Here is a 12,336-nt window from a genome sequence, read left to right as displayed (position 1 = left end):
CTGTAAGAAATAAACTTTTCCTTTCCCAACTTTGGGCTTCAAGTATTTTGTTTCAGCAAAGAGTAAAAACTAAGACAGATGCCTTCAGTGAGACGCATTTCTGTGACAAGTCTTCCTCATGCACTTAAAAATTTACACTGGGTTGTGCAATACCTCAGTGACTTTGATATCATCAAGCGACCCAGAGCCATGCCTTCCAAGCCCATCTGGCTCTCACACCCAGTGGGATGGGGTCCTCTTTAGAGTGTTCCACGTCAGCCCTAGGAGTAGCAGCTGATCCTTCTATCTGCCATTCTTGCCTTTCCCATGGTAATCTTTATTTTGTATCAGCCAACCCCCATTCTGCTATTAAAGCTAATAATTTTTAAAGTTGAAAGTAACTATTAAAGTTGATGCTCATATTACGTATGGTTTTACTGTCATTATTAAACAAAGCTGCACATCCTCTTTTTTGATGGAGCCAATTGTTTCTAATATTTCTTAGTTATCTCCTAATTATTTTCAAGATTATACCTGTAGCTCTGCCTGTGGAACTGGGCCCTGCTCTGGATTCAGGAAGAAGCAAACCTTATTTAGTTCCATGAAACCAGATCTCATGGCCTTCCCCTCCCAGCCAGACTATACCTCCTCATATTATCTTTAATCGTCTGATAATAAAATTTGGTGAGGTTGATCCTATTTCCAGTTCTGGGTGAAGGATGAAGTTGAGGTCAAAGCTAAGAAATCAGTAAGTCCCATTTCCCCTCTAATAATTAACTCAGATACATGCATATGACATAGAGGCCAATCAAGTCTAAGAATAACGTAGAGTTTTTATTTGAACTGTGAAGGAAGGGAATTTTCTCCCTCATGCTTTCTTTAGTGGAGGAGGATGTAACCTTGAGAAGAAGCTACTCTCTGAAACCATAGAATCTATAGGGACTAGAGAACTCAGGGAAGAAAAGGAGATCAAAAATTAGTCTTACTTACACTTTTAAACCTTGATCAAAATTTACCTGAAACTAGTACCTCTCAGTTGGGTGAGCCAATACATAAGCCAATATATTACTTTTAAAAAGGCAGTTCAGTTAGGCTTTCTGCTTTTCACAACAGAAAGTATTTTAATTGTACTGGGCTTCTGAGTGAGACTGTAACACTACAGTGCACACTCTCCAACATGGACTGTACACTTCCTTAATGTCTCATCTATGAATGTATAAGATTTTAAAGGCAGGAGGCAAGTCATCTTTGAAATTGTATGTCTTACTTTGATTTGCACAGAATAAGTTTCCAACGGGTATTTATGAAAAAGTCTGTTCTGAACAAAGCTGGATGAAAACTAATATCATTATACTTCGGACAGAAAAGATGGGCTAAGAAACAGTCATATTTCTATATTTATAAGCAGGAATAAGGCTATTTATCCCAACTGATTGTTGTCTTTCAAGTGTGAGAGTCACTTTAGATCTTCAGGACAGAGTGCCATGCTGTTGTGACCTAACAAGTTACTGAGACTAAACAACTCTATTTGAACCTAAGACACCAAGAGCACAGGAAAGGTTAACATGATCCCATGTTACCAATTTCTCAAACAATGAAGAATCAACCCTGGACATGGCCTCTGGCAGCTACTAACATCTAACTTCCACGAAAAGCTGAGGATTACTGTTTTCTATGTTTTGTTCTCTTTTCTAGAGAAAAAGTCTCAGGAAATCAAGAACATCATTATTATCTATTCTGTTTTTGTTTCATTACACTGCTAGTTTCTCTTAGTTCATTACTGAAAAGAAAGTTTTGTGGGTTTATCTGTTTCTACTTTGTAAGACAGAGTCTGTGTGTTAGTGGTATGCTGAGTAATATTTTAGCCATTCTTTTTAGATTATGATTTACAGTGTATTAATTATTGACATTTTCTAAATACTTTATTATGAAAATTTTAAAAATTTATAAAAGGGTGCTTTTATATATTTTCTTTAATAACATGTACCTGTAATACACTAAAATTTAAAACAAAGATAAACAGAACTTTGTTATTCCAGGATCTACTCTTAAGATAAAGAGAAGTTAGTTGCTCCCTCCAGCATATATATATTTAGTTAAGGGTATGGATAATGTTATCCCTCATACTAATAATCAACAATATAACCTGATTACATTAATTCAGAGCCTAGGAAAGATAAACAACCCTTTTCATGATCACTAATTCAAATGCAGCATTCCTTTTGAACTGTGAAGCCTAACACACTGACAATGTCAACTGATTGCATGTGTACTAGCTGTCTGGCAAGGGCATAATTCACCAGCAACTCCAACAATAAAAGTGATTATAGTTTGATGTTTTTAATAGTGTCTGATGTAGAAATGATTACTTCAGCATTGATCATGAATATCAAATCTCCATATGGGTGATAACTTGGCTTTCAAATTATATGTCACCCACTGTTTCATCTGTAGTCACCTGAACTTAGACAGCAGCCCCAGAAACTTCTTGTGGTCATTTGAATATTTAATATATTGAAAAAATAATTGAACATTCAATCACATTAAATCCTTGCTTCATAGAATAGGTTTGCAATACAAATGACCAAACTATCTGTATGTTTTATATAAACTTCTCCATAACTACACAAACTTAAGTTTGCAAATAAAACTGTGGGATGGCAGCCTGCAAAGGCATGTACACTGCCATACCACATAATTCTGCCAGCACCCTAATATTTCACTCCTTATGGAGGCTCAATGACATCTGTTCATGATTTCTCTGCTCCTTGATGGTTGTATATTGGGACAAGGGGCAAAGGAGGATGATGGATGTTTTAGAAAATAAACTGAAAAATCTTTCATTGACTTGGTGATTTATTGATAGAAAAATCGTGAATTTAAGTTTCTGATAAGAAGGTGATCCTTCAGTGTTCCTGTGAATTGGTCAGCATCAATTTTGGCATATGCCATCAAAGATAAAATGTAAACTATTATCCATAATTCTTAAAGATGCAATAGCTATGCAGTATTTAATATTTCAGGGAGTGGAGGACTCATTCAGAGATATCTGACCATCCCCAACAAGCCGGGGTCACTAGACTTACTAATTACTGTCATTTTTTTTTCTCACCTATGTTTTGTCATTCATAGGAGGAGGAAAGTCATTAAAGAAAGAATACCTCTAAGGGTGTAGATGATAGTTTCTAACACTCTCCATCAAAACACACGATTTGACATGTTCTTCATTCTAAGTTAAAAAATAAATAGACACTTGCAACACTTAGGAGAGAACAAGCACACCGGTGACTAAGCACAAGTGTGCACTGTGTTCAGTTATAGACTTTGGCAGCACAATGTCTTCTTTAGAGTCTAGAGAGATGCCTCCATTAGATGAAACTGAGACTAATGGGAACCTAAGTGGGACTTGGACCACAACCTGCACAATTCAGCCACAGCACCAACAACTGTAGTTCCTCCTTTGTTCCACAAGATAGCAACATTCCACCACTACTGTTCACTACAGAGGCTGCAGTCTAAGCAGAACAAATGTGTAATTTAGTCCACAATCATTTTAAATTTTACTATTGACAGTCTGATGGGACTACTTAATACTGCTGGGTTGACCTTTACATGATTTTGTGCTAATTCTTTTTTTAAACCTCCCTTACCCTGCTGCATAGAGAAGAGAAGAGAATTGACTCTAAATTACAACAGGTTGCAGTGATATTACCAGCAGTCAGCCCCGGTCAGAACAGGTAGGTAGAGGAGCAGAACTTCAGGCATCGAAGCCTGTCATGCACCATGTCACAGGCCCAGACCTAATGGGCACTTTGCTGGTGCACACAGTTCAGGTAGAACATTTAGCTTATGGTTTGTCCCCCAGCATACCAACAATGACATGTGGGACTCAACATTCATTTCCTTAGGTTCAATCTTTTTCTCCCTCACTTGGCTAAAGAAAAATCATTCTTTTGGGGGAGAAATTTTTTTCAGATGTGGCCTTTGAACTTAAGTAGGGTGTAAGGTAAAGATAACACCTTTTCTCCAAGACACTTGAGAGTTATTTTGCAGTCTTAAACTACACATGCAGCAGAGGTGAAACGTTGCCTGTAGGTGGCACCAGGGATCTTACGCTAAACACAGAACTACCATTTACCAAACATTGACTGGGCCAGAATCTGTGGTAGGTGCATCCTAGGGATTTCCCCCCTTCAAAGCTCGCACTGCCTGAGGGCTGCAGTACAATTAGTGCCAACATGACAGATGAGGTATCTGTGAAGTAAGGAGTTATGTGGTATGTTTGAACACAGGTGGCAAGCGGGCATCAAGCCACAATTAAACCCTCTTGGTCTGACTCCAACTGTTCGACACTCAATCTCAGTAATATACTGCTCCTCGCTATGTTGTGCAGTAGGTGATTTGTTTCCTCCAATTGCGCATCTCATCTAGTTTGCGAGAACTCTCCTAGGGCTATTCTCTGAGAAGAATCTAAGACAGAAAACCAAGAGTGGGTTCTTCTTTGTGTCTTTTGGCTCGTCAGGAATCTGTATGGGAACTATAAAGAGCCAGTGAAATCTTAATTTATGGTTTATGACGATGGAATACAAGTTGTGGATCTTAGAATTTAAAAGTCTTCAAAATACTGTGGATATTATGTATAACTTGTAACTTTAGGCTTTTGTTTGGGGCCAGCTCAGATAAAGATTCTGCCTAAGGTTTCCCAACAGAAAACATTTGGATTGAATTTCTTGAGCTTTTCTCCCACTGAACAAATTTAAGAAATGTAAAGTGTGAGAAGACTTTTTTTATGCATTTCTTTTCTCACCTGCCGCCTTATTGTGACCTGCTACATTTCACTGACAAAGAAAATAAACCTTAATAATCTGCTGATAATGAACATCATAAGCCAGTAATTTCTTTGGCTATGAAGAGAGCTGCAATTGGTGGGCTCCTAATAAAGTGCAGCTTTTGGTTCACAACTGTCCAGGAACTAAATCCTCTGAAGACATGGAACAAGGGTTTCATGGAAGGGCAGTTGCATTATATGATATGTATTTGTTATGACTAAATTCAGCACCTAGAAAGCAGAGAAAGACTCAGCTCTCAGGGACCGAGGAGGTTATACTGGTCACTTATGTAGTAAAATCTGTGACCAAGGAGGACTACACTTCCACTAGGAAATAAATAATAAGAGCAACCATGACTAGCAAGATATTTGTAATGCGGTTCCATAGGTTGGCAGGACACATACGTGCTGGGAGACCCAATCCAGCTATGTTAGATGGCAATCTTTGTACAGGACTAACAGGAGACATGGAAAGGTGGGTGGGGTACGTTTTCACTGTCAGACCCAAACAGACTCAAAATCCATGTCTAACCAGAACAAAGTGAGGCAACAGATAACAATGCAACATAGTCAGCACAAATACCTCTAGCAGAGTTCAGGGTATGTGCTAAAGAATGCCACCGTTGCAAAGTTAGGAAATTCTCCATACGTACGATTTTCAGATGAGATAAAAGCCTCATGACATCTGCCATGTCCGCCAGGATGAGTAAGCGGGTTACAGCCGACAGCAGGGCCCTTGCTGCTCGCACCATGGTGCCACGTTTCACTGACGAGCACGGGTCATCTGCAAACTCGGAGGAGGCGATCCGCATGGTCTCACCTGGAAGGCAAATGTGGAGAGGCAGGTGGGTAGATAGGAGGTGCAGGGGCTGGCAACCTTGACCGTCCATGGATGCATGATTCCTGCTTTTACTACAAAACTCTAATGACCTGGTGGCACTCCTGCCACCTTCAAATCAAGTGTGTCAATGCACATGGATATGAACGGGCTGGGGATCAAAGCAAGTCTTTATTTTACACTGAATTTTAAAATCATGCTTTTAACACATTTAAAGAAAACATCTCATTCCACTTTTTGTAACAGCTGTGATGAACCTGCCTGTAACTTAACCATTCTCTCTCCTCATTTCTCTTAAAATCAGTAGCAATTACCAGACAACTATTTAAGACTGCTAAACTAAGAGACAACATTAACTTCTCTGTAGAGGACTGAAGCTTAAGACACTGGCTTTCTTAAGACTGCACCTTTCATTGGGCTACACAGTCAAGAACAGAGTAAACAAAAATCCAAGACACAGTCTCCTAACCCTGCTCTGGAAACCTGTAATCCAATGTTGAGAATATCTGCAGAGAATCCAACCCATTCAGCAAGTACAGGTTCTGTACTAAGTTTTGGAAGTTAAAAGATGGCTAAGAATTTCTGCTCTCCTGGCAGTTTCATGGAAACTACTACCAAAACGAAACAGGTTTATAAACACAGCACCAGAACACAGTGGCTAAGGATCAGACATATAAATAAAAACGTAGGCAATGGAAATGAGGAAGTGATTTACTTATTCAGTGTAGAACAAATCGGAGCAAGCTCTTGATTTTCATGATCCATGAAAGACAGAAGGCTTAAACGAATGCAAGGGTAGGAAGAAAATAGTAGGCAGGGTGAGCACTGCAGGAGGTCCTGAATCTTGCAGACCCTGGCAAGCGTCTAGGACTGAGTCTCCTTGAGAGCATATATGAAGAATCAAGGTGGGAAAAAACAGTGGAGCCTCTCACCATGTAAGAGATTTGGGTGGGGTGGGGATGGAGTGACACTAATAGATTTACATTTTTGCAGTCTTATTTTAGCCACATTACATAAATAAGCTGGAGAGAAGATGACTCAGGCATAAAAACTGGTTCACGGGGCAAATGGAGTCATAGCCTAGGAGAGCAATGATGAAGCCATAGACCATAAAAACAGAAAGCCAATACAGGAGGGCAAAGGGGTATCAATGAAATCCTGGTGGTATAAGGAATGGATTTAGGGATTGCTTAGACGTGAAGATGAAGGGGAAGATGGAGGTGATGATGAATAAGGACAGCTTCGGAGGCAGGAAGGCATTTGCAAGAGAGGTCCAGGAGTGGGAAACAGAAGGAGGGAAGAAACTGGAAGGAGAACCAGAGCGCCCTGGTGGGTGGACCTCAAACCAATATTGGAGGACTAGGAAGGGTGGAGCTTCATGCAGTTTCATACCGTTTCACAGGGAAATAAAATCTTCAATAAATTCAAAGAGTAAATATGGCAGATTATTTAATTTATAGTAAAACAATATATCTTTAATAGATGTGCTTATACTTCATTTATTTGGCAAAACTGTGCTTATTTAAATAAATGACAGCTTTGAAATTCTGTATCCTTTCATCTATCGTAAGACAATAAGAAAAAAATCTTTTTATAGGCTTATCAAAATAAAACATTAATTCTGTTAGTTTTATAGTTATTTAAACTCGCCCAGTGATACTTTATATAGTGTAGCATTTAGGAAAATATATTTTACTGCTGGAGTTTTAAAAGGGGCTATTATCTACAATAGCCACATTATAGTGCTGACCAGTTTAGACTTGATGCACAAACACAAATAGCTTGATATAGAACAACAGTTTTGGTGACACTTAAAATTCATCTTTGGACTGGTACAATGGTGAATTTTTACGATGTATGGTCCTGAAGATCCAAATACAGTTTAAGGTAGAGTTTGCAGTTGGAGATTCACAGACATACATAAATCTCCTCTCATTTCTCCCCCAAATAAACACACTCATACTTAAACACCTGAAAACCTCTCTTTTCAGTGGAGTTAGAGCAATTATGCACCATAGCAAATTCAATGAGACATGGAAGGAATCATCACAGGTAAAGACAGACACACCTGTACCGAGAATTCATAGGTAAGACAGCGATTACTGGAATGAATCCACTCATTCAAAGGAAAGGAGAGTTTTATGGTGCACATGTTTCACCCCAAAATCTGCAGATTGTATTGATAAATATCCCTTGCCTGGGCATGGCTTGAGCACTCAGGTAGGGTTACTCCTAGAATATAGGTCCTAGGAGGAAAATCCTATGTCATCTCTTTCCAGTGCCTATGCTTAAGAGTTACTCGGTGAGCTATGCTTGACTAAATTGACTCTGGCTCAGATAATCATGCTAATTTTCAGTGGAATGGCAGGTCATTGAAATGGTTTGGTCACCAATACTATATCACAGAGAGTGGATTATACTTTGTCAATAGAGAGCTCTTAGGTAGACTCGGTCAAGTGTAGAGCCCAAAACAGGTACTCCTGCAAGTAGTCCAGCCAGAGGAGAAGGGAATGTGATCCATAAACAGAAAACTCAGGATAAATTCTGAGATTATTCTAAGATAAATAGGAGATAACTTTATTTCATTTAAATTAAGACATAAACCTCACTTTGAGCAGATACAAATTATCTGACATCATCATAGATTTCAGAGAGGCAATCTGGACTCAGCTATACTTTTAATGTGTTGTGTATCCTTGTCCTTTCAGGATTACAGAATTAAAATGAAAGTCTATATAACAAAATGATAAGCAAGTTCATCAGGATAAAGTTAGCTATTTTCTCATTGCTTTAAATAAAAGTATTTAGCTGAGAAACAGCATGAATTTGTGGGAAAAGGGACAGAGTGGTGAGGAAAGGCTCACAGGAACCTGCCTTGTACTTGCATGAGTGTGCTGGTGTTCAATCTCATTTACTTTATATAGACCTAACTCAAGCAGTGTTTCTATGGTGAAGTCTTTGATCTCCTCAAGCAGCCACCACCTGCTGGAAAGAAGAAAAATCAACTTCATCAAGGAAGTGACTAAAGAGAAAACCAATTAATATGTATGCAGTTTTTTCCTGATTATATGCATATTGTTCTAAAAATGTTACACATCTAAATTCATAGATTTACAAAACAATAAACACTAAAGTCATAACCACCTGAGTTCCGAGTTCACTCCAACTATTTCAAAACAGTTGTGCCTGATACTCATCTGACTACTACTAGACATAAAATTAAGAATACTGAGTTCAAAACACCCAGTATATGACCTTATACATGAAGGTGCTTAATCATCGTTATCATTGACACCACTATTAACACTATCACCTCTATCTTTCATAACACAACAGTTGGTGAATTCTTGGTACAGATCTGTGCATATATATTCTTGGTACAAATCTGCATATATAAAAAATGATTCTACATATATATATATATTTTTTTTTTAATAGCAAAAGGAATATTTGCCCAACAAAAATATTGACTGTTTACGGAAGAATATACCAAATAAACACATGATGCTTAGTTTTAAGTTGGTGGCTGTTTTGTTTCCGAGGCCACCCAGAAGGCACTAGAATGTATACACAACAGTGTGTAAGCTTCAGTTAATATGAAATGAGATTTGGGATGAGGCAGACTGGTGATAACGCAGAGCAGAGAGCGTAGTCTCTAATAACAAGGTCCCAGGAGCAGAGAAATCATGTAGGACCCAAAATGTGAGCAAGAATGGCATGGACAGGGAGAGGCTCAAACTTTGAATGCATGACAACTGAACTTCAAGAAAAGGCAAGCAACGAAGAAAAAGGTACAGGGAAAATCTAGGTAAAGCAATGAAAAACTGAGAATCGCTTACAGGACTCAGTGCTGAGGAACATTTAACTTGTGCTTTCTTTGTAGTCTTTCAGCAATGACAGGCACAAGACATGTTCCCAGAAATCAAATAATGGATGAAAATGAAAGAAAAAGCAAGTTTCAGAGAACCAGAATAAGCAACCATTACAACAAATTAAGCCAAGTTGAAGAATTCAATAAAACTTTCATAACTTGCATAGTAATATATATATATATGTATATTTATATATAAAATCAGTTGTCATTATAAAATAAATGCTTCTTATGAGATCTGAAAAATACAGACAGTTAAAGGAAGCCAAAAGAGCATTTACCATCCTAATAATCAAGGATAATCACCAAACCATATATTGATGAGCTACTGTATCTTCAGGAAAGTTCTCCATGCCTATATTTTAATCAGCAGTTTCTTCCATAGTATCTACAACTATATCCTCCTTAGTGCACTTCTATACTCAGTTGCCTAACTATCTTCCTCATTTATCTAGATAAATGATCTGGCCTTTTTGACCATTAATGCATTTTGTATTTCTACCCCACTGAAAAATTTCTAGAACACAAAAAACATTAAAAAAAAAAAAAGCCAAAAGTTCTCACCATGTCGTTTCCTCCTCATGATAACCTGTACCTTCCACATTCTTTTTCATTCACATTTTCCTTAAGGCACAAATTATAAATGGTTCTGCAAAATGGAATCCAAATCACAATGGAGAAATTTCAGTGTGTATTTAGAAGAGAAAGCAAGGCTGGTGAAGCACATCATACATTTCCTAAAGCCTGGGCTGGTTCTGCTGCTTGATGTGTGCATCCTGGTTGGACCACACACTTGCAGAGCCCATGAAAGAAGCACTAAACAAGATTTCAAAATAATAGTATAATAGAGGCAAAACTGTGAATCGTTTTGATTATTCTGTAAAAGATGATGACGCAACATGTTACTTGAAAGTCAATTACTACTCTATATCGAATTATGTGCCTTGCTTCTCTTTGTTAGTTTTCCTATGATAAGCATACAGTGTTGTCCAGATGTAATGAAGGGGTCAGCTGAGCCGGTTTTGATTTAGCTGAAGGTCTGAGCTTATAAGCAAACACAGAAAGACCGTCTTCTGGTGTGGTGTCAACAGTAAAGCGATGGTGCTGCAGGGTGATCCAAGATCCTTCCCAATCTAGGATCCCATTAGTTTGTGTATTTGGACTTACTTATGTGGTTCTCCTATCTGACATAAGAGTTGTCCTCTTTTTAAGAGTCCAAGATGTGTCAAGTCCTGTTCAAAGACCTTGACTTGTATCACATCATTTGCTGATGAAGAGAATATGATGAACTAAGTACTCTCACTGCACTATTTATATCTGAAAAAGGTTAAACACAGAAATTAAAGATTATTTGGCTAAGTTAAATAGGTAGTAAGCAGTAGAGTGGGCCTCTGAAATCAGTCTGGTCGTACAATCTATGCCAGTGGTGGCAAACCCATGGCATGCGTGCCACAGTGAGCTGTGGTACTAATGAAAGCTCTAAAAGAATCACCATCACAGATCTACACTCTCACAAACAATGCTTAGAGATATCTTTAATAGTCTAGCTCCTGTATCAAAAATGTGCATTTACATAACAGTGTCTGGTCCTAGATTAACTATTGTACTAGGCTTCTAGACAATAGTGAAGAAGAAAAGGAAACAAAGGAAAGGAGGGAAAAAAAAGGAGAAAAGAACAGAGAGCAAAAGAGACAGGGATGGAGGGACATAAAGAGGATGGAACAAAGGGACTAAGAGCCTAAACAAAGACTGTCCTCCAATTATCTCCAGCCCACCACTTTCTGTCTTCTCCTACTTGAGCAGACTTTGAGCAGACTTTCGATTGCTTATCTCTACATTGTCATCTTCACATTTCCCCTGGTCCACAGCCTTGATCAGTGTAAGAACAATAATTGCAGCACCTTAATTTCTTTACTCCTAGCACATAATTTAAGTTGAACGATGTGATGTATTTTCTCAATGAGTGTTTTCAAGGAAAAGGAAAGGAAGGATGCCCAGTACAGCCACTTTTGAAGTCTATTGAATTGATTTTAAAGCAAGGAGAAAAGTTAAATAAAATTCCATCTACTATGAATGTCACAATGAGATAATTGGGATATTTATTTCCATTATAGTTTTAACTTTGTTTTCAAGTTGAATTTTTGAGTGTAGAATTAGCAGGGAAGCTGTAATATTTGAAAAAGGCAGGTGCTGTGGTTTCACTTCTTTTTTATTTTATTTTGTTCTTTGTTTTGCCCACATAGGCAGATTTTAGCAAGAGAGAAAAAGTCTTTAAAACTTTTTTCATTTAAATAATCAACAGTGTTAGCATTTCACCTCAGGGTAGTTATGATTCAAATCCATGATTGGTGAAAAGGTCAATAATCAACCACTAGAACTTTTCTCTCAGGCTTATGGATGATGAAATCCTCTATTTTCTGAATCAAAATTTACATTAAAAGAAGCCATTTCCTGTGGGTACTTCAGGCACTGAACATCTACAGCAGAGCTTGCCACAATTTGGATTCTGCCACCAAAACAAGCCAAGCTTCAGTCTATGCAATAGAAAGCCTTATCTACTTAGATTTATTTATTAAATTCTTTCTTTCTTTCTTTCTTTCTTTCTTTCTTTCTTTCTTTCTTTCTCTTTTTCTTTTCTTTTCTTTCTTTCTTTCTTTCTTTCTTTCTTTCTTTCTTTCTTTCTCTTTCTTTCTTCTTTTCTTTTCTTTCTTTTCTTCTTTCCAAAAATACCATTAAAATCTATATCAAAATCATAGTAAAATTATAAACTTGAGAAAGCTGCTTTTTTTTTTTTTTGTCATTTAGCCACGATTGTGGGCT

The 12,336-nt window shown here is 37.8% G+C and overlaps 1 protein-coding gene across 2 annotated transcripts in view; it reads right to left on the bottom strand.

Moving 5' to 3' along the window:
* The window catches only part of Ctnna2 (catenin alpha 2), a 1,046,977-nt gene that overhangs the window by 711,024 nt on the left and 323,617 nt on the right, over positions 1–12,336 (bottom strand). For both annotated transcript variants that reach the window (XM_063229641.1, XM_063229642.1), the window contains exon 4: positions 5,461–5,627. In XM_063229641.1, coding sequence (XP_063085711.1) covers positions 5,461–5,627 — 167 coding nt within the window. The remainder of the gene's footprint in view (positions 1–5,460; positions 5,628–12,336) is intronic.

The sequence above is a fragment of the Cavia porcellus genome, unplaced genomic scaffold (genome assembly GCF_034190915.1).
Source record: "Cavia porcellus strain 051 isolate PalLab524CR breed Dunkin Hartley unplaced genomic scaffold, mCavPor4.1 scaffold_18, whole genome shotgun sequence".
In the NCBI taxonomy this organism is placed as follows: domain Eukaryota; kingdom Metazoa; phylum Chordata; class Mammalia; order Rodentia; family Caviidae; genus Cavia; species Cavia porcellus.
The sequence above is the reverse complement of the archived record's forward strand: the minus strand, read 5'-3'. Positions and strand labels throughout refer to the sequence as shown.